The sequence below is a fragment of the Carex rostrata genome, chromosome 17 (assembly GCF_964058835.1).
Source record: "Carex rostrata chromosome 17, lpCarRost1.2, whole genome shotgun sequence".
NCBI lineage: Eukaryota > Viridiplantae > Streptophyta > Magnoliopsida > Poales > Cyperaceae > Carex > Carex rostrata.
The window spans coordinates 427,409-450,054 of record NC_135934.1 but is presented as its reverse complement, the minus strand read 5'-3'; the positions used below and the strand labels follow the sequence as shown (position 1 = coordinate 450,054).

The 22,646-nt window shown below is 35.3% G+C and overlaps 2 protein-coding genes across 3 annotated transcripts; both read left to right on the top strand.

Moving 5' to 3' along the window:
• On the top strand, positions 1–7,158 carry LOC144568768 (ABC transporter C family member 3-like). Its single transcript, XM_078319152.1, has 10 exons — positions 1–2,495; positions 2,704–2,790; positions 2,869–3,483; positions 3,699–3,863; positions 4,240–4,534; positions 4,827–5,044; positions 5,519–5,824; positions 6,002–6,065; positions 6,347–6,586; positions 6,793–7,158. The coding sequence occupies exons 1-10, from the start codon at positions 174–176 to the stop codon at positions 6,882–6,884; spliced, it is 4,404 nt and encodes a 1,467-aa protein (XP_078175278.1). The 5' UTR covers positions 1–173; the 3' UTR covers positions 6,885–7,158.
• Positions 7,159–9,843: 2,685 nt separating this feature from the next.
• On the top strand, positions 9,844–17,408 carry LOC144568769 (ABC transporter C family member 3-like). 2 transcript variants are annotated; one of them, XM_078319153.1, is made up of 10 exons: positions 9,844–12,396; positions 12,667–12,753; positions 12,832–13,434; positions 13,702–13,866; positions 14,534–14,828; positions 15,190–15,407; positions 15,749–16,054; positions 16,242–16,305; positions 16,580–16,819; positions 17,053–17,408. In XM_078319153.1, the coding sequence occupies exons 1-10, from the start codon at positions 10,078–10,080 to the stop codon at positions 17,148–17,150; spliced, it is 4,395 nt and encodes a 1,464-aa protein (XP_078175279.1). In that variant the 5' UTR covers positions 9,844–10,077; the 3' UTR covers positions 17,151–17,408. The 2 variants fall into 2 exon arrangements, 1 of the variants encoding a protein (XP_078175279.1); XR_013515724.1 differs by lacking the exons at positions 16,580–16,819; positions 17,053–17,408 and having other exon boundaries at positions 10,042–12,396; positions 15,749–16,124; positions 16,242–16,359.
• Positions 17,409–22,646: the final 5,238 nt, after the last annotated feature.

Sequence of the window (22,646 nt, the reverse complement as noted above, 5' to 3'; positions counted from 1 at the left end):
ACCTTGCTCACCAAGGAGCTGCTCTTTTGACCTCTTGCGCTTCCATCCTCTCTTCGCATCGCATATATAAAAATCCACATAGAACTATAGAAGGGGAGAGAAGAAAATAGAAAAAGCAGAAAAGAGGTCTCAGCTCTCAATCACTTCCTCTCCTCTTAATAAATAAATAAACAATGGCTATTCACCACTCCATTGATTTTGGCTTCTTGCTACAACCCCAAGATTTCTACTACTACTCTGTTTCATGCCATGTAGCTCTCTTCCTCTTTCTCTCTATAGTTTGGCTTTCTAGAAGGTGCAGTGAGGGTAGGTCCAAGGAGAAAATAGAGAACAACAATTTCTTCTATTACAAACTGACCCATCTAAGCTCTCTCAGTCTTGGTTTGTTCTATCTTTTCTTCTCTGTTTTCACTTACTTCTTTTCCTATTCGGGTTTCCTCATTCAATTGGATTTAGGGGTCCGAACCATTTCTTGGTTTCTTTTCTTCTGCTACATGCAATTTGAATTTGGAAGATTGAGAGAAAAAAAGTTTCCTGTCTTACTTAGAGTATGGTTCGCTCTCTTCCTAATAATTTCTCTTTATTCTCTTCTTCTACATCTCCTCTCATTACAAAATCATGTAACTGTCGACTCACATTTGTGGGTCTTTGATTTTGGGTCACTTTTAGCTGGTCTGTTGCTTAGCTATGCTGGTTTCTTTGGTAAGCGAAAAAATGAAGGTGATGATTCCCTTCTCCAGGAACCCCTCTTAAATGGTTCTTGTAACAGCATTGGTACTGGTAACAGTACCAGCAGTGATTCCAAAAATACCTCTCTGTTCACCAATGCTGGGTTCTTTAGCATTTTTACATTCTCATGGATTAGTCCCTTGCTCTCTGTCGGCCACAAAAAAACATTGGACCTAGAAGACATTCCAACGGTAGATAAGAGCGATTCAATCAATGGGGTCTTACCTATCTTCAAAACCAAGCTAGAATCACAAATTGGTGCTGATGGTAGAGTGACAGCCTTTAAACTTGCAAAGGCTTTGGTTTTCACATGTTGGGGGCAAGTTATTTTAACAGCTATCTATGCATTGGTGTACAACCTCTCGGCCTATGTTGGGCCATACCTGATTGACTACTTTGTGCAATACCTAAATGGTACCCAACGATCTCCAAAAAAAGGTTACTTGTTGGTACTGGCATTTATCGTTGCCAAAATTTTCGAATGCCTCTCCATGAGGCATTGGTTCTTTCGGTTGCAACAAGCTGGGGTGCGGGTACGAGCGGCTCTAGTGGGTACGATATATCAAAAGGGGCTCACTCTCTCCAGCCAGTCGAGACAGAGCCGCACCAGTGGTGAGATGATAAACATAATGAGTGTAGATGCCGACCGAGTCAGCCTCTTCAGCTGGTACATGCATGACCTCTGGTTGGTACCGATACAAATCTCCCTTGCTCTGATCATACTATACTCCTGTGTCGGTCTCGCCTCGGTATCAGCTCTAGCTGCAACAATTGTGATAATGCTGGCCAATTTACCACTCAGCCGTATGCAAGAGAAATTTCAAGAGAAAATGATGGAGGCTAAAGATGTCCGCATGAAGGCTATGTCAGAAGTGCTGCGCAACATGAGAATTCTAAAACTCCAGGGTTGGGAGATGAAATTTCTTCAAAAAATTATCAATCAAAGGAAAAACGAGGCTAGCTGGATCAAAAAATTCGTGTACGCTAATGCTGGTGTCACGTTTCTCTTCTGGGGAACACCGACTTTTGTTGCTGTCGCCACTTTCGGTACGTGCATTATTTTAGGTATACCGCTTTCTAGCGGTAAGGTGCTTTCGGCCTTGGCTACATTTAGGGTGTTGCAAGAGCCGATATACAACCTTCCTGACACTGTTTCCATGATAATTCAAACTAAAGTTTCCTTAAATCGGATAAGTTCATTCTTGTGTTTAGAGGATTTGCCAGATAACGTGGTACATAGAGCTCCCAAAGGGAGTACTAATGTGGCAGTTGAAGTTCAGAGTGGTACATTTTCATGGGATTCGGGGAGTCAGGAACCAACATTAAAAGATTTGAACTTTAGGGCAATGCAAGGCATGAGGGTTGCAGTGTGTGGTACAGTGGGGTCAGGTAAGTCGAGTTTGCTGTCATGCATACTCGGCGAAATGCCAAAATTATCTGGGGAGGTGAAGTTGTGTGGATCAGTTGCATACGTCAGCCAGTCGCCATGGATACAGAGTGGCAAGATTCAGGATAATATTTTGTTTGGTACGGAGATGGATAGGGACCGGTATGATAAGGTACTTGAGGCATGTAGCTTGAAGAAGGATTTGGAGATTCTACCACATGGAGATCAGACAATGATCGGAGAGAGAGGGATTAATTTAAGCGGTGGCCAGAAACAAAGAATTCAGATAGCTCGGGCACTGTATCAGGATGCTGATATTATCCTTTTCGACGATCCCTTTAGTGCTGTCGACGCACATACTGGGTCACACCTCTTTAAGGTACTCTTTTTGGTTGAATTTCCTCTTTTTTCCCCTAATTTGGATTTGCAAGAAGTTCAAAGCTGACCCAACAATCAACCAAACAGTACACAAATAATTAGTGTAGAATGCTAAAGGAGTTGGTTTATGGCAACTTTTGGTTGGGTTTCTTGACTTTCTTCTTCATTTATAACTGTTCTTTGAACTAAACTAATAGATACTTTTATAGGAATGCTTATTGAGGCTTCTAGCATCTAAGACCGTGATTTATGTCACACACCAAGTCGAGTTCCTGCCGGCTGCTGATCTCATCTTGGTAAGTTTTTGGTTCTATTTTCCTTCTTTGTCACATTCCTTTCAATGTGTACTGACCAGTTTTAATTTTTCTTTAAAGGTAATGAAAGAGGGGAAAATAGCACAAGCAGGCAAATACCAGGAAATACTTGAATCTGGAAAGGAGTTTATGGAACTTGTCTCTGCACACAAGGACGCCTTGTCAGCACTTGACTCCTTTTCCCGCATGGAAGATTCCTCCAGTTCCAATCAGGAAATTGAGAACAAGAAGACCCAGATTGACACGTCGTCAGAAGAAGCAAACCCTAACATACCAAAGGGACAACTTGTAACAGAAGAAGAAAGAGAGAAAGGGAAGGTTGGGTTTTGGGTCTATTGGAAATACATCACATTGGCATACAAAGGGGCACTGGTACCATTAGTCCTCCTCGCACAAATTTCCTTCCAAGTCCTTCAAATAGCAAGTAATTACTGGATGGCTTGGGCTGCCCCTGTGTCAGTGGACGTGGCCCCACCTGTCAGTAGCATGATGCTTATATATGTATTTGTGGCACTGGCACTTGGCAGCTCTCTGTTCATACTAGCAAGGGCTTTGCTTCTTGTCACGGCAGGCTACAAAACTGCAACCATTTTATTTGACAAGATGCACTTGAGTATATTTCGTGCGCCTATGTCATTTTTTGATTCTACTCCAAGTGGTCGGATCCTCAATCGGGTTAGTCATGCATTAATTTTTTTTTTTTTTTTGCAATTAGTTAGTTATATATAAAAAAAAAATGGAAGTAAAAAAGAGACCAAATAATCAGAATCCAAAATACAGGGGTCTCTCTTATTCTTATGTCTGCATTTTTTATATCCTATAAAATCTCATTAGTGTGTCATATATAAGAGTGGCATAATATTAAATTTTCTTTTAATTAATTCTTTCAGGCTTCAACAGATCAGAGTGAGGTTGATACAAGCATACCATACCAGATCGGTACTTATGCCTTTACAATGATACAACTTCTTGGTATCATAGCCGTCATGTCACAAGTTGCATGGCAAGTGTTTGTTGTGTTCATTCCTATGATTGCCTTGTGCCTTTGGTACCAGGTACCTTTATTTTTCTCATGGGAATTATTAAAATTCTAACTATTCAATATATAAAATCTCCTTCTTGTGACCTCATTATTAGTACATGACCAAAACTGCTGTTCTAAAAGCAAACTTAGCTTTTAAATATGCTTTGTGAGTACGTAATTTCAGAAAATTGAAGGGTTTTGTTATTTAGGTAGACTATACAGTTGTTCAATACAAACCGGGTAAAGACACAACACGGGATTCATGTAAATTCCTTAATAAAAAAAACTAACATGCATATGATGAATAGTGTTGTTGGAGTGTTCTGCAAATTGCCGGTAGGAGAGGAATTTTGAATTTCATTGTTGTTCTTGTAATTCGTTGCTCATACAATTTGTTGTTTAAACAGAGATATTACATAGAGACGGCAAGAGAATTGGCAAGGCTAGTAGGTGTATGCAAGGCTCCAATTATACAACATTTTTCCGAGTCTCTGACCGGTTCTACCACGATTAGAAGTTTTGGCAAAGAATCAGGTTTCAAGTGGAGAAACGGAAAATTGATGGATGATTATTCCCGGCCCAAATTCTACAATGCTGGCGCCATGGAGTGGCTCTGTTTTCGGCTTGACATGATCTCGTCTCTCACCTTCGCTTTTTCTTTGGTGTTCTTAGTGACTATACCAGCTGGAGTGATTGATCCAGGTAGGCCATTTTATAAATACATGCACAAAGTGCAGTTGCAATTTAGGATTGTTGAAGATTTGGGATAAGAATTTTTAATTAGTCCAATAATTTTTAATAATAGCAGACCCTTGTGCATTTTCACAGAATTAAAATATTAAATGATGCTCTTTCTTTCCGTTAGTACTTACATTCTTCCTTTCCTTCCCATAATACTTAAAAGTAAAGATGGTTCATTGGTCTAATTTAAAATTGCAGCAGATTTATTATTTGAAATTTACATATTGCTTTTTATATTTCTTCTTGAATACAGGGCTCGCGGGTCTTGCGGTGACTTACGGGCTTAATTTGAACATGCTACAAACTTGGGTTGTTTGGAATTTGTGCAATCTAGAAAATAAGATAATATCTGTTGAGAGAATATTGCAATATACAAATATTCCTAGCGAACCCCCCCTTTCCACTCCAAAAGATTTGTCATTAGATAATTCCTGGCCAGCACAAGGAGACATTATGCTTAAAAATCTACAGGTACACTTAATTCCTTTTCCCATGCTTATAATTTCATTGGATGTGATTAAACCTGAACATAATGCTTAAGAAAATATAAATTTTGTAAGGCTTGCATGTGTTGTGGCTCAATAAATCCTTAGGCCAAGAAACTTCCGAAGGAACTTTTTTTGTTTCTCATGTAGCTTCTGTATTAGAGACTCCAAAGTCAGTAATTTGATGTCAGAAGTTTGAAAGGTGAACAACCAGGACCATTCAATCCCCTAGGCCCTTATGATTCCAGAACATAAACAAACGGAACCAAAACAAAATTACTTTACCTGAATGTATCAAAATAATAATTTGACTTGAACCTAAATGAAACCCAAAAATGGCTAAATGATCAGGACATGAAATTTGTTATGTAGCTCAATCCAATCTGAAAGTGTACATCTAGCTTTCTTAGCATACATGAGGCAATTCTGAGGATCCTTCTCATATTGTTTTTTCGAACAGGTTCGATATGCACCACAACTTCCATTTGTACTCCGAGGTCTCACATGCACTTTTCCTGGTGGCAAGAAAACAGGTATCGTTGGGAGAACAGGAAGTGGCAAGTCAACTTTGATCCAGGCTCTATTTCGTATAGTTGATCCCACTGTAGGTCAGATACTGATAGATAATGTTGACATCTGTACAATCGGATTGCATGATCTACGGTCCAGATTGAGCATCATACCACAAGACCCCACAATGTTTGAAGGAACAATTAGAAACAACCTTGATCCTCTTGAGGAGTACACTGATGCTCAGATTTGGGAGGTAAATAATTTCAATAGTTCTCAATTCAAGAAAGCACACTTTTCAGAATTTTCACAACCTTGACCCTTTATAATCTTTTTCGTAAAATATGTATAAAATTTGTACAATAATATATAGGAATTTAATGACACACAATAATTTGATGATTGACTTTAGTCCTTTATATCTTTGGTGTAGGCTTTGGATAGTTGCCAGCTTGGAGATGAAATCAGGAAGAAGGAATTGAAGCTCGACTCTCCAGGTTCGCATCATATTTGCTTGTTGCTGTTTTTTTTATACTTACTTTTTATTTTTTATGATCTTATTAATTAATCTTTTGCAACCAGCTCCAACATTATCCAATTACTGGTAACGGCATCCAATATTTGAGACCTTCATAAAACCTGGGAAATTATTTCCCTTGATTGTAAACTCAACATAGCATATTCTCATAATAATTCAAGGAAATTAATGAGGGGCCTAAAACCGAATTATTCAGCATGTTTTATTTTTCCTACAATCTTAGCAACCCTCTACTTGCAGTGACAGAGAGCGGAGAGAACTGGAGTGTGGGCCAGCGTCAGCTGGTGTGCCTTGGGCGTGTGATTCTGAAAAAGAGCAAGATTTTGGTTCTTGATGAAGCAACGGCTTCAGTCGATACAGCAACAGACAGCTTGATTCAAAAGACTTTGAGGCAGCAGTTCTCAGATTCGACTGTGATAACTATTGCACATCGAATCACCTCAGTGCTCGATAGTGATATGGTGCTCCTACTTGATAATGGTTAGTGTTCCCTCAATTACATTTTGGTTTTTGTTGGACCAATTTCTTTGGAAATAATGTTTCTTTAGCTAGAGGTTCTTGATCAAAATAATTTGTTGTGCAATTTGTTTCACATTGGTATATTTATGAAGATGCTGTGCATTATCTTTTCTGGATAGATTGTGTGAATTATAAACAAAATTATTTATTCTTTTACTTTTAAACAGGTGTTGTTGTGGAACATGATACACCGGCAAAATTGTTGGAGGACAAGTCGTCTTTGTTTTCGCAGCTTGTGTTGGAATATACAATGAGATGATCATCAGTATAGTAGATGTTATTAACCAATTAATCCTTCACGTAATTCCACATGCAATTTGACTGTGATTAATATTTGGAATGACAAGGTATATATCAAAGTACATAGTTTAGCAGTTCTAATGCAAAATGAGCATGGAATTAAGATGATTTCAGGATGATAATGCCACAAAATGTGCAAGGAAAATAAAATTTTGTAGCTGCAGCTAGCTGTATGTCTATTAGATGCAAGTACAAGCTACGTCCAATTATTAATGCAATAGTTTTATAACTTCTGCTGAGTGTTGTTGTTGTTTTTTATTATTATTATTATTATTATATTGTTGTGACTTGTGACTGTTTGATTGTAACTACGATAAGGAAATTATCCTTCTTTTCCACCACTCAATGGTTTTCATCAAATGGGTAAATTTGTGGCTTTCTGGTAATTTTGACATCTTTGGTTTCCGAGTTGGTTTCTGCTGGGTCACTGTTGTATACTTGTCATGGCTGTTAATTAGAATTGCTAATTTCCTGATTTCTAATTACCTTTTAGCTAGCTTTGTCATTTAATCCATGCACATTCCAGGAGAGAATTAAAAACGAAGTTTTCTAATTCATTCATTTAAAGCATGCATGGTGTACACTAATAGATCGATAGCTATAGATTAAGATACCTGAGGCTGAGGTAATACAATAATTTTACTAGATAGCAAGCATGGTTTCCTGACGTTTTCGTCTGTCTTGTGTGATTGGGCTCAAAACTTGTAAATTTGTGGGGTTGCAACAGAATGAAAATGAAGGCATAATTTTCACATTTGGGCCTGTGATATATAGTAAGCACATGCATCATCAGTTGAACCAACTTGTTTAGAACATATATAAGGTTTTGAGATTCGTGCATGAAAAAGTTTTAACTTGAGAAACAATTAATACATTCATTTCATCGTACATAAGAAGACATGAATTGTACCTGGTTTAATTAATGATGCTGTCAATGTCATGTATAATATTTAAATTGAAGGTCTATATCGGTCATATATTTTATATTAGGTGCATTTCTTCATTTAATTAATTAGCAATATATATATATATATATGTTCTTCACTGCACAAGTAAAGTAATTACGTCACATGTATGGTTTCCTTCTGACTCAGCATTCACTCCTTGTGCAGGTAAATTATAAACAATTTAAGATTTTGACAACCAGTCAACCACCATCAAATAAATATTGTAAAACTTCCCGTCACGTAAGTTTTGTATGACTCAGCATTGCATTCATTTTCTTTTTTTCGTAATAAACAACAATTTGAGGACGTAATTGTTGCATACATCAGATATTTTTGTCTTATATTAATTTATCAACTTTATATTTTAACTAATCCCGTCAAATTAATATACATTCTCCAGTTTGCAAAATTCTATCTCACAGCCAGACTCCGCATTCGCTCTTAATTTCTTGTAAAATTCGCTCTTTCTGTATTTCAGGAATATTAATTGTATAACAACATGCATGAATCAATTAATTTTTTTTTTTTTATAGTATATCAACTTCACATTTTGCCACTGACCTCCAAACTAATATTGTTCAACGCAAAAAATGAAGTTGTAAATATGCTTTTATTATATGGTTTGAATAATTACGGAACTTTATTCAATTCAAATCTTTACCGAATAATAACTTGAATCAAAATTGTTAAAAAAAAATAGTAATTAATTATACAAATACATCTACAAATATAATTTAATCGAATAACATTCTGATTATCAAAAATATTAATTAGATGTACTTTAATTAGACCCACTCATCTTTTTGGTAATGTAATATGTTAACTTGAGGAGTGAGACTATATATATGGTACAATATGTATAACGCGGATTGGTTTATACTATGGATTAATATCTTCATTTTTAAAATTTAAATAGTCGATCTAATTCATTCAATAGGATTTACATATGAAAATCTACTTGAAGACTAAATTTTATATTTTTAGAATTATTTTACCTTTTTTTTAGATAGGTACAAAGTCAGTACTTATGAATGGTCTACAAAGTCAGTAATTATTTTACCATATTTTCTCTACTTTTGTCGCTAACACAATAACATTTAGATATATATTTGTGTAAGCGTCAGAAGTAAAGAAATAACATATTTGTTCTCCAAAACTGATCAATTAGAAAATTGATATATTTTTTTTTGAAAAATGCTCTTGCTTTTTATTTTTTAATGAAGGATAAATTGAGAACTTCATAAATTTAAAATTAGTTTTAATATAAAAGACAATTAAAAGGGTAAAGTTGTGAGTTTTTGAAATTTAGAAGGGTAAATATGATATTATAAAATTTAGAGGAGGAAATACATAATTTCAAAGTTTTTGAGGGGTATACATGAATATCCTCCTAAAATTAAACTGAAATGTAGAAATGAAATTATTTGATATGATTTATATAATTATCTCTATGCATATATAAAATATTATAATATTTCGACTTATTTTAATTTGTACTAAGAATTTGTGAAAATATTATTATGTGAATAATTTCTGAACATTAATTTTTTAACTTACTGATTAACAGAATCTAAAAGTAACAATTGTTTTAATGGATGGGGAAAAATATTTTAATCCCATCTAACAATTTGTTTTGTCATATGAGTTTTAATTTTTTTTTATTATTAGCAGATTAAAAATAAAGGAATCAGGGAGAAAAAAATAGTGGTACTTTGAACTCATGTAATTTTTTATTTTTTTTATAAATTATCTTCATGGTCAAAGTAAATGTTTTGAAGTCATCCATATTCAACTTAAAAAGTTGTATATGTTTCTTCTGGTTTCTTTCCGGCTAACCAAAACCGATGCAAAAGCTCTGTGTGCTGCAACTCGCGCCAAAAAAAAAAACAAAAACAAAAAAACAGATCTTTCCGTTCTCTCATGTACTACTTATTTTGTAATACTCTCTGAAGAGAAAAGAAGGAAAAATTTGCTGGAAGAGAGCTTGGAATTTTACATTTTTTTTTTTCCTGTTTTCTTCTTCATTTTCTACTCAAACATGGCTGTGATTTTTACTCTTCAAAGAACTACTTTGATTTCTCCCTGTTTCATGTTCTCTTTGCATATGTAAACCAATACAGAAAGGAGGAGAAGAGAAAATAGAAATAAATGAAAAGAAAACACTAAAACAAGGTCTAATCTCTCTAGCTCCTCTGCTCAAAACAAATGGCCGTTTACCTATTAATTGATCTTGGGTTCTTGTTACTACCCAGCAGTTTGTACTATTTCTCTGTTTCGCTGCATGTAGCTTTCTTTCTCTTTCTCTCTCTGGTTTGGCTCTGTAGAAGGTTTAAGGAGGAGAGGTCCACAGAGAATGTAGAGAACAATGATTTCTTGTATTACAAATTGACCTTTCACACCTCTCTTGGTCTTGGTTTGTTCTACTTACTCTTCTCTGTTTTCAATTATTTATGGTCTAATTCAGATTTTCTAATTGAATTGGATTCGGTGATCAGAACCATCTTTTGGTTTCTCTTCTCTTGCTACATGGAATTTGAATTTGGAAGATTGAGTGAAAAGAAATTTCCTGTCTCACTAAGAGTATTGTTTGGTCTCTTTCTACTCGTATCTCTATATTCTCTTGTTCTACATATCCTCTCCTTGCAAAATAATGCAATTGTCGGGGCACATTTCTGGGTCCTCGATTTCGGGTCATTTTTCATGGCCTTGTTGCTTAACTATGCTGGTATTTTTGGTACACGGAAAGCCAGAGAACCTGATTCACTTCTCCAAGAACCTCTTCTAAATAGAACCTGTAACAGCAGCAACAGCAACAATACTAGTAGTGGTTCAAAAAATTCCTCTCTGTATACCAATGCTGGATTCTTCACCTGTCTTACATTCTCTTGGATCAGTCCCTTGCTCTCTCTTGGCTACAGAAAAACTTTGGAACTGGAAGACATACCAATGGTAGATGAGAGAGATTCAACCAATGGCATCTTACCTATCTTCAAAACCAAGCTAGACTCCCAAACAGGTGCTAATGGTAGAGTCACAGCCTTTAAAGTCGTCAAAGCAATAATTTTCACTTTTCTGCAGGAAATTATCATAACTGCTATCTATGAGATTGTCACCAACCTCTCTTCCTATGTGGGCCCATACCTGATTGACTCCTTTGTGCAATACCTAAATGGTACAAAACGGTTTCCCAAACAAGGTTACTTGTTGGTATTTGCATTTATCATTGCCAAGATATTTGAATGTCTCTCTTCGACGCATTGCGGCTTTCAATTGCAACAAGTTGGGGTACGGTTACGAACGGCTCTTGTTGGCACCATATACCAAAAGGGACTCACTCTATCCAGCCAGTCGAGACAAAGCCATACGATTGGTGAGATGATAAACATAATGAGTGTAGATGCTAGTCGAGTCAGCAACTTCACTTGGTACATCCATGAAATCTGGCTGGTGCCAATGCAAATCAGTCTCGCATTGACCATACTGTACTCAAGCCTTGGCATCGCATCGGTATTTGCACTAGCTGCAACTATTACGATCATGCTTGCTAATATACCACTCAGCCGTATAGAAGAGAATTATCAAGATAAAATGATGGGGGCTAAAGATGAACGCATGAAAGCCACCTCAGAAGTTCTGCGGAACATGAGGATTCTAAAACTTCAGGGGTGGGAAATGAAATTTCTTCAAAAAATCTGCAATTTGAGAAAAAATGAGGCAAGCTGGCTAAAGAAACTTCTCTATGTGGACGCTGGTGTGACAGTTTTCTTCTGGGGAACGCCAACTTTTGTAGCTGTCGTCACTTTTGGGGCTTGCATGGTTATGGGTATACCGCTTTCCACAGGTAAGGTTCTCTCGGCCTTGGCTACATTTGTGGTGTTGCAAGGGCCGATATATAGCCTTCCTGACACAATTTCTGTGCTAATTCAAACAAAAGTTTCTCTGGATAGATTAAGTTCTTTCTTATGTTTGGAGGACTTGCCAAATGATGTCACACATAGGGCCTCCAAAGGGAGCTCCAAGGTGGCAGTTGAGGTGCAGAATGGTACATTCTCATGGGACTTCGAGAGTGAAGTAACGACATTAAAAGATTTGAATTTTAGGGTGTTGCATGGGACAAGGGTTGCATTGTGTGGTACGGTGGGGTCTGGTAAGTCGAGCTTGCTGCTAAGTATACTTGGTGAAATGCCAAAAGTATCTGGTGAGGTTAAGTTGTGGGGTTCAACTGCGTATGTCAGCCAGTTGCCATGGATACAGAGTGGCAAGATTCAGGATAACATTTTGTTTGGTACAGAGATGAATAGGGATCGGTATGACAATGTGCTTCAGGCATGTAGCTTGAACAAAGATTTGCAGATGTTGCCACATGGAGATCAGACAATTATTGGTGAAAGAGGGATTAATTTGAGTGGTGGCCAGAAGCAGAGGATCCAGATAGCTAGGGCTCTGTACCAGGATGCCGATATATTTCTTTTTGATGATCCATTTAGTTCTCTTGATGCACATACTGGGTCGCATGTCTTCAAGGTAAATCGTTTTTTTTGTTTCACTTTTTTGAACTTATTTAGGATTTGCATGTACTGCAATTTTGTGCACTATGATAATCAAAGTACAAAAAAAAATGACAATTGCCGACAACCATAAATAAAGATAATTAGAGTATAAGAAAGAAATGTTTAATCCCGACGCTAATTGTCAACATATGTTACATGCACGTTTTTATCTTAGGTTCAGTTCTAGCTGTAGGTTGAAATTGAATGAAGATTCCAATATTCTACATTTCTATAAATTTTGTAGGAATGCTTATTGAGGTTTCTGGCATCAAAAACCGTGATCTATGTCACACACCAAGTCGAATTCTTACCGGCTGCAGACCTCATCTTGGTAAATTTTCTTATGGTATTTCTTTCTTAGGGATGTTTCTTTCAAAGCGTACTAACCAACTTTATTTTTTCTTGGAAGGTAATGAAAGAGGGAAAAATAGCACAATCAGGTAAATACCATGAATTACTTCAATCTAGCCAGGAGTTTATGGAACTTGTATGTGCACACAAAAACGCATTGTCAGAGCTTGACTCCTTTTCGCTGAATGAACTGGATGCATCCAGTTCAAATCAGAAAACCAAGAAGGGGATGTCATTAGAAAAAGAAAACACTACAATTCCAAAGGGACAACTCGTACAAGAAGAAGAGAGAGAGAAAGGGAAGGTAGGATTTTGGGTCTACTGGAAATACATCACAATGGCATACAAAGGGGCGCTGGTACCGTTAGTCCTCCTCGCACAAATTTCTTTCCAGATCCTCCAAATAGGGAGTAATTACTGGATGGCTTGGGCTGCCCCAGTGTCAGAGGATATGGCCCCACCTGTCAGTAGTATGATGATCATATCTGTGTTTGTGGCACTGGCACTTGGGAGTTCTCTATGCATACTGGCAAGGGCTCTGCTTCTAGTTACAGCTGGCTATAAAACTGCAACGATTTTATTTGAGAAGATGCACTTTAGTATATTTCGTGCGCCTATGTCATTTTTCGATTCTACACCTAGTGGTCGGATTCTCAATCGGGTAAATCATTAACTAGTTATTTTAATTTTAATATTATATAAATAGAATAAAACAATCTTTTATGGAGGTGAAATATTTTTTTTTATCTAGAATCATCATTAGCAAAAATGAAAATACCTCTTTCTGATATTATAGTGGTAATTAGATCCGGGCAGTTATTACATTTCTAAAAGATCATACAATAGGAAAGTGAAAGGATATCTCATTAGTACTGTACGTGGTAATTTACTGGACACAATACTGAGTATTTATCATTAATTCGCACAGGCGACGACAGATCAGAGTACAGTTGATACAGGCATGCCATATCTGCTTGGTTCTTGTGCATTTACAATCATACAACTTCTTGCTATTATAACTGTTATGTCACAAATTGTATGGCAAGTGTTTGTTGTGTTTCTTCCGGTGACTGCCCTATGTGTCTGGTGCCAGGTAACTTCTATTTTATTGTGAGCATTTGTAAACATTTATTTGACAATTAAATAAAAATTATCCTATTTGTTCCTTATTTTTAAAATCTACTTTTCTCTCTATATATAGTTTCCTAAATGTGTTATTTCAGAGAGCCAGGTGTTAGGTTACTATTCGAAAGTTATGATTTTGTCAGTTACTAGGCAATCATGTATATATTTATTTATTTATTTATTTTTGAGATAAAGATAAGAACCAAACCAACTAACTTAAAATATCCATGAGGAATTCCCTCCCATCATTGTTTCAAACTTGCAACCTCTCAAATGAAAGGTATTGCCCCTAGCCGCTAGACTAAAGACTGGCTCTTATTAATTAGTAGGCAATTATTATACAATTTTATATTATATTTACAGATTAATATGTTGTTTTCTTTTATTTAATTTCCATATTTTATTTATGCTCAAATATTTTGAGCAGAATCGTTTTCTTATTTTGGTTACATTTCTCTTGTAACTACAAAATGATTAATGAGAAAAGGACTAGACCCTGTTTTCTTTGTCAAAAATAATTTCCTAGTACAATTGGTGTAAGAGGTCCAAAATGGGATTAATTTAAGTTTCTACATATATGGATTAGAAAACTTAGGAATTGATGACTTGCTCATACAATTCATTATTCTAAGCAGAGATATTACATAGAAACAGCAAGAGAATTGTCGAGACTAGTAGGTGTGTGCGAGGCTCCAATAATCCAACAATTTAGTGAGTCTCTAACAGGTTCAACCACAATTAGGAGTTTTGGTAAGGAATTGGATTTCAAGGGAAGATATGGAAGACTAATGGATGATTTCTCAAGACCAAATTTCTACAGTTCGGCGGCCATGGATTGGCTCTCTTTGCGTCTTGAAATGCTCTCTTCAGTCATCTTTGCCTTTTGTCTGGTGTTCTTGGTGACAATACCGCCTGGTCTGATAGATCCAGGTATGTATATTTATTTAAATTATAATTGAAATCTAGGGCAAGATGAATAGTAAATCTAAAATTAAATTTTCACTTCAAGAAACTAAAAGACAGTTCTTCCTCTGCTAAATGATGGCATTGCACAAAAAATTAAAGAAACTGAAAAATAGTAAAGACAGTTGGCATTATGCTGTATTAGTTTCAGATTCAAGGTAAATATGATCATTTCATTATATAAATTTACATACAGGAATTTAGCTCATATCAATCTTTTAGTAAAAAAAAAGAAAAAAAGAAAGAAAAGAAGCTAGTTTCTGACTCAAATAGATGGATTAATTTCACCTAACACAAATTGTTTCAAATTTTCATCTAATTAATATAGGGTTTGCTGGCCTTGCTGTGACATATGGGCTTAATTTGAACATGCAACTATCATCCGTTATCTGGTCATTCTGCACACTAGAAACGTGCATAATATCTGTTGAGAGGATATTGCAATATACAAGCATTCCTAGTGAACCCCCTCTTTCTACTCGGGATGATTTGTTATTAGATTGTTCGTGGCCGATACAAGGAGAAATATTGCTTGAAAATCTACAAGTACAATTCTGTTCTTTCTCTATGCTTTTGGTATATGGATCTTTTAATTGGTGTTTTTTCGCCTGTAATATGCTGTTGCTCAAAAACTCTCATTCCCAAAGAATGAATTAAGTTGCAATTAATGAATTGCGGCCACTTGAAGTACAATTGAAATAAATTATACCAAAAAAATACTACACGTGATGTCCAAAATAAGATTGACTTGAACCTCAAATGATTAGAACTTGACAATGACCTACCCTTGATTTACTATATTTGAGACTATATTAGAAGCCTTCTTAGCTTTCTATGCAGCAAACATAAGGATCCTTAATGTTTTAATGTTATCTTTTTTCGTATAGTTACGATACGCACCACAACTGCCATTTGTACTTAAAGGTATCTCATGCACTTTTACTGGTGGAACGAAAACTGGCATTGTTGGGAGAACAGGAAGTGGCAAGTCAACCTTGATCCAGGCACTCTTTCGCATAGTTGATCCCACCGTTGGTCGAATACTGATTGATAATGTTGACATATGCACCATCGGGTTGCATGATCTACGATCCAAATTGAGTATCATACCACAAGACCCGGCCATGTTTGAAGGAACAATTAGAAACAACCTTGACCCTCTTGAGGAGTACACTGAAGCTCAGATTTGGGAGGTAGTTGAATAGCTTCAAGTCAATAATACCCACCTTTCTGGATAATAAAAAAAGGAGATAAATAATATCAGTATACTTGTCTTCTTTTTTGTCTCCTTCCAAACAAATATCACATATCATTTGTCATTTCAAGAATGTATATATTTGAATTTGAATATATACTTGATTCTTTCATATCTTGGTCTAGGCACTGGATTATTGCCAGCTTGGAGATGAAGTTAGGAAGAAAGAATTCAAGCTCGACTCTCCAGGTCTGAAAGAAGTTTATTGAAAGAAATTTAATACTTATATCTGACATTTCCTATATTTGTATAATTGTATGCAACACATATCAATCTCGGGTTTTCTAGCAATGACAAACAATTATTAATGCCATTACAAAATATGGTAAAAGTATCACTGAATTGACAACTAAACAATAAAGAACTTTTGAAATTCAACTCTTGTATTATATGAGATGGGAATCAAAATCAGGATGCCTTAAACACTTCACTGTGTATTATCTTTGCAAACCTCAAGTTGCAGTGACTGAGAACGGGGAAAACTGGAGCATGGGCCAGCGCCAGTTGTTGTGCTTGGGGCGTGTGATTCTGAAAAAGAGCAAGATTTTGGTTCTTGATGAAGCAACAGCTTCAGTTGACACAGCAACAGATAGCTTGATACAAAGGACTTTGAAGCAACACTTCCCAGATTCAACTGTGATAACAATCGCACATCGAATAACCTCAGTGCTTGATAGTGATATGATCTTACTTCTTGACAATGGTTACTGTTCTCTCGATGTCATTTTTTGTTGTCAGTTGAACTGAGTATATATATTTACTTGCATATTGGTTTTTATGTTCTATTTTCAGCAAGAGTTGCTTGTTGATAGTAATTTTGGTTATACCTAGCTCTGCTTTTGTAGTTCCTTGAAATATGATCCACATTTTTAATTAATTTGAGAAATCTAACCATACTTTACTTTTTTCTCTCTTTTTTTTTTTTTAATTGAACAGGTATTGCTGTTGAAAGTGATACACCAGCAAAACTGTTGGGAGATAAGTCATCATTGTTTTCACAGCTTGTGTTAGAATATATGAGGAGATCATCATAGCTGGCAAAAAATGTTACTTAATACTTGATCCGAATGTTCTGAGCTACACTACAAGCAACTCGATGATGATAAAGTTCAGAATAACAAGGTATTAAAGTAATGTACAAGTTCTACCGCAAAATGAGCAAATTCAAAATTGGGATTACAAGTACCAGTTTTTAGAAGTATTGCAGCTGTAGACTGTACTTCTATTTGTGGTGTTCAAGTAATTAAAATCCACATTGAGTAATAATGTGAAAGCTGAATAACTTATCATCAATGTGTATATGTGATATTGCTTTTATTGTGATTATTGCAGCTGTTGCCGCTTTTCATTTCATTTTTATTTTTTCCTTTCTATATATTAGAGTAGATACAGGTAGCTAGATTGACCTTGTCGCTTTCGAACTGCTTTTTTTAGTTCTATTTTTTTATTGTTCTACTAGAGATATTTTATTTTTGAAAAAGAACGTTCGAATTCAGATTTTAAAGAAACTGAAATTTGCAAATTTCAGTTTCTGAAGGCTCATGGAAAATTTGTACTAAGAAGTTGATTCAAATTTTTCATTTTTCAATTTATCTCTTTTTTCTATCCAAACTGATGAAGATAAGGCTTTAATGGAAGTTCTATATATAGTAAGTTTGATGGCATGAAAAATACAGAACATAGACCTATAAGCCGATTTTTTTAAAAATACCCACTAAAAAAAATATTTTATTAAAAATAACCAGGTTTCAGCAAAATTTTTAAAAATACCCAAACTGCGGATTTTTTCCACGCTCCGGAATTTTTATTCCGAGCCGCAGAAAAAATTCACGCCCCGAAAAAAAAAAAAAAAAAATTTTTTCCGAGCACGGATATTTTCCGCAGGCCGGATTTTTTTTTTTAGAGTTTGGAGTTGGGAAAATAATTTTTTTTTGGGAATTTTTTGTCCAACTTTGCACCCCTGATTAACATATCAAAACACCTTCAAAAAGCATGAAAATTTACCAACTTGCATTCTTGACTTCATAGAATAAGACTGTGAAGTTTCATACAAAATCTCAAAAAAAATCGTGAGATCGGCTCTCAAAAATTACCCGAACTGCTGAAGGAGTGCTTCTGAGCCCAACTTTGCACCTCTGGTTAACATATCAAAGCACCTTCAAAAATCATGAAAATTTACCGACTTACATTTTTGACTTTATAGAACAAGACTGTGAAGTTTCATACAAAATATCAAAACAGATCGTGAGATATCGGCTCTCAAAAATTGCCCGAACTGCTGAAAGAGTGCTTCTGAGCCCAACTTTGCACCTCTGGTTAACATATCAAAGCATCTTCAAAAATCATGAAAATTTACCGACATGTGTTCTTGAGTTCATAGAACAATATTGTGAAGTTTCATATAAAATATCAAAATAGATCGTGAGATATCGGCTCTCAAAAATTGTCCGAACTGCTAAAGGAGTGCTTCTTAGCCCAACTTTGCACCTCTGGTTAACATATCAAAGCACCTTCAAAAATCATGAAAATTTACCGACATATATTCTTAATTTCATAGAACAATATTGTGAAGTTTCATACAAAATCTCAAAACAGACCGTGAGATATCGGCTCTCAAAAATTATCCGAATTGCTGAAGGAGTGTTTCATGATTGGAGATGTTTTGATATGTTAATCATAGATGCAAATTTGGGTTCAGAAGCACTCCTTCAGAGAGAGTTCAGTTTTTTTATGTTTGAGTTTTGATTTGTTATGTTCAGTTTTATTATTTTCTTAGTATATGTTTTATTATGTTTCAGTTTTCAGTTTTGTTATGTTTCATTATCTCATGGTCTGTTTTGAGATTTTGTATGAAACTTCACAGTCTTGTTCTATGAAATCAAGAATACATGTCGGTAAATTTTCATGATTTTTGAAGGTGCTTTGATATGTTAACCAGAGGTGCAAAGTTGGGCTCAGAAGCACTCCTTCAGCAGTTCGGGCAATTTTTGAGAGCCGATATCTCACGATCTGTTTTGAAATTTTGTATGAAACTTCACAGTCTTGTTCTATGAAGTCAACAATGTAAGTCGGTAAATTTTCATGATTTTTGAAGGTGATTTGGTATGTTAACTAGAGGTGCAAAGTTGGGCTCAGAAGCACTCCTTCAGCAGTTCGGACAATTTTTGAGAGCCGATATCTCACGATCTGTTTTGAGATTTTGTATGAAACTTCACAGTCTTGTTCTATGAAGTCAAGAATACAAGTTGGTAAAATTTCATGTTTTTTGAAGGTGTTTTCATATGTTAATCAGGGGTGCAAAATTGGGCTCAGAAGCACTCCTTCAGCAGTTCGGGCAATTTTTGAGAGTCGATATCTCACGATCTGTTTCGATATTTTGTATGAAACTTCACAGTCTTGTTCTATGAAGTCAAAAATATAAGTCGGTAAATTTTCATGATTTTTGAAGGTGATTTGATATGTTAACCAGAGGTGCAAAGTTGGGCTCAGAAGCACTCCTTCAGCAGTTCGGGCAATTTTTGAGAGCCGATATCTCACGATCTGTTTAGAGATTTTGTATGAAACTTCACAATCTTATTCTATGAAGTCAAGAATGCAAGTCAGTAAATTTTCATGTTTTTTGAAGGTGTTTTGATATGTTAATCAGGGGTGCAAAGTTGGACAAGAAATTCCCAAAAAAACATTATTTTTCTAACTCCAAACTCTAAAATAATAATAAAAAAAAAAAAAAAAAATCCAGCCCGCGGAAAATATCCGCGCTCGGAGAAAAAAAATATATATATATATTTTTTTTCGGGGCGCGAATTTTTTCCGCGGTCCGGAATAAAAATTCCGGAGCGCGGAAAAAATCCGCGGTTTGGGTATTTTTAAAAATTTTGATGAAACCTGGTTATTTTTAATAAAATATTTTTTTTAGTGGGTATTTTTAAAAAAATCGGCCTATAAGGTAGAGCTCCTTTACCTTTTTGAATGGGAAATCAATAATGAATACACAAAAGAAAAGAAAGGAAAAAAGAAAAGAAAAATATGATACATGTTTCGACTTCCGACTGGGCTACCCCAAGATGGCCTAGTAAACCCGGCCCACCCGTTAATCAAAATACATAAATTTAGCCTAGATCAACCAAACGGCTCAAATCATAAATCAGAATAAAACATTGTGCAGCCTCAGAATCATAATTAAAATGAAAATCAAGTCTCCGCCAGATCCGAATTAATCTAGTTTCAGTCCATTTAATTTCAATTTTGATTATGTTTTTCTTCTAAATTTTTTACAAATTTGATATATAATCATATCTTTTGATTTAAAATTTGTTTCTCTTAGATGATTCCTTCACCATTCTACTTTTTATGGCAGCAATTGTAATTATTTAGAGCCCACAATTTTTTACGAATTTCATGCGTAATGCCTTCAAAAACCGTCAATTATGTATTCCCTTTACTAAATACATTTTTTTTAACTTATCACAATAAAACCATTAATATGTTCTAAATTATTTTCTCTATGTATATATAAAAGATTATTTTTTTTTTTTGAAAAAAGGCAGGAAATGCCCATCCATTAATAAAAGAGTTTGAGTACAACTAGAGTTATAAGATAAGCAAGAAAGTAAACTATCCAAAAAACACGTATAAATCCAAATAACATGACCAACACAAGAGCACTAACAGTTGTGCCAGAATCAATTTTGGCATGTAATCACTCCATGCTTATTACAACCAAGCAAACCAAATAGCTACTAAGCAAACAAAGATGTAGACAATAGTTTTTTCATGACACAATGCAATAACAGAGATTTAGATGGCAAGCAACAGTGGCACTATCCAAGGGTTGTCAACACTGTGAGACTCAGTAACATTGATTGGCAAGGGTGACATGCTTTGCAAAGGCACCATGTCCATATCGTCAGGAATCCAGGGAGTAAACTGCACATGCCTCCTTTTAGCCCCTGCCCAATAAACCAACAAAGAGCAAATTAGTAATAGAATTTGTCTAATAGATGGTACTCTTGTGTTATCAAAACACAGAATTTCTCACTCTCCATATAGTCCAACAAATGGCACTTACAACCATAAGCATGGCTGTTCGTTGTGGCATAGGTAAAGACAAGGCTAATAATTGCATATCTTCCAAAGAGGTCCAACTCTATGATAATAATTTTGAAATTGACCCATCCAAAACCAAAATTTAGATAAGTATGGACATGTAAGGAAAAGATGTAAAGATGATTCTTCTTCTCTATGACAGAAATGACACAGGGTATCACGGGCCAATTTTTTTTCCGTAAAATGGTTTTAGTAAGAATGTTATTCCAAAACAGTAAAAACATAAACACTTGCACTTTAAGGGGCACGATGATATCCCACCACATTAATGCATATGGATCCTGTACCCCGCGAAAAGAGAGAAAATTATAGAGAGAAGCAGTAGTGAATTGATACTTGGAATCCCATCTCCATAATAACGAATCTGGATCTGATGTAAGCGTGTAAGAATGGATGATGGCAAGAATTTCATGCCAGTCAGCTAGTAGAATGCCATGGAGAGATCTGCGAAATCTCACCACAGCACCCTTAGAGGCAATTACTTCCTGTACACTTAGAGAAGGATTAGTGCATAAAGCAAAAACATGAGGGTAAACAATTGAGAGATGACATTTGGAGTGCCACGTATCTAACCAGAATTGCACAGATTGGCCAGTACCTATTTGGTAATTGCAACTCATTTTACCAATATATTTCAGTTTAGAAATCTCCCGTCAGAAATGCGACATGTGAGAGGGATTGGTATGTGAACCATATTTAACAAGAATTATTTGTTTCCAAAGACCTGAGAAAAGTGGGTTATGTAATTTCCACCACCATTTAACTAACAAAGAAATGTTCATAGTATGCAAGTCTTTAACTCCTAAACCTCCATAATCTTTGGGATAACAAACCAAAGTCCATTGTATCAATGAATATATAAAAGATTATGACATTTCAACTTATTCACATTATATCAAGAGCTTGCAAAAATATATTTACATTTGGATAATTAATGGATGTTATTTTTTTTCAACTTAATGATTTATATAAAACAAAATTGACAAGTGACAAGTTTTTATGTACATATAGATCACATGTAACACAATGAAAAATTGAGTAATGTTCTAAAAATTAATAATAGTTAGAATAAATAGGAGATAAAAGAGGGAGTAGTTAACAGGAGGTATTTAGGAAAATTAGATTGTCAAATGGGAGCAATTAGCTATAAATAGTCATGTAATCTTTGGATCAACATGTGAAATGAAATTTTAGTTTTGAACTCTCTTCTCTTCTCTTCTCTCTCCTGCCTTTCTTCCCTTTCTCCGTGCTGTCTCTCTTCTCTTTTTACTATCTCTTGTATCCAAGTTACCCACAAATTATCAAAATTTCCAAAAACTACCTCCAATTTCATGTCTTTAACTCATCCTCTCATGCTCATTTTTCTCTTCAACATGTATATTACTTTAATATCTTGTTAATTCCGAACTTCACCATCAAGCATT

Excerpts from the sequence above, each read along its gene's own strand:
- LOC144568768 (XM_078319152.1), top strand. The coding sequence starts at position 174 with ATGGCTATTCACCACTCCATTGATTTTGGCTTCTTGCTACAACCCCAA. Across the intron at positions 5,825-6,001 it reads CTGATGCTCAGATTTGGGAG|GCTTTGGATAGTTGCCAGCT; the intron begins GTAAATAATTTC and ends TCTTTGGTGTAG. Across the intron at positions 6,587-6,792 it reads GGTGCTCCTACTTGATAATG|GTGTTGTTGTGGAACATGAT; the intron begins GTTAGTGTTCCC and ends ACTTTTAAACAG.
- LOC144568769 (XM_078319153.1), top strand. The coding sequence starts at position 10,078 with ATGGCCGTTTACCTATTAATTGATCTTGGGTTCTTGTTACTACCCAGC. Across the intron at positions 14,829-15,189 it reads GCCTGGTCTGATAGATCCAG|GGTTTGCTGGCCTTGCTGTG; the intron begins GTATGTATATTT and ends TAATTAATATAG. Across the intron at positions 16,306-16,579 it reads ATTCAAGCTCGACTCTCCAG|TGACTGAGAACGGGGAAAAC; the intron begins GTCTGAAAGAAG and ends CTCAAGTTGCAG.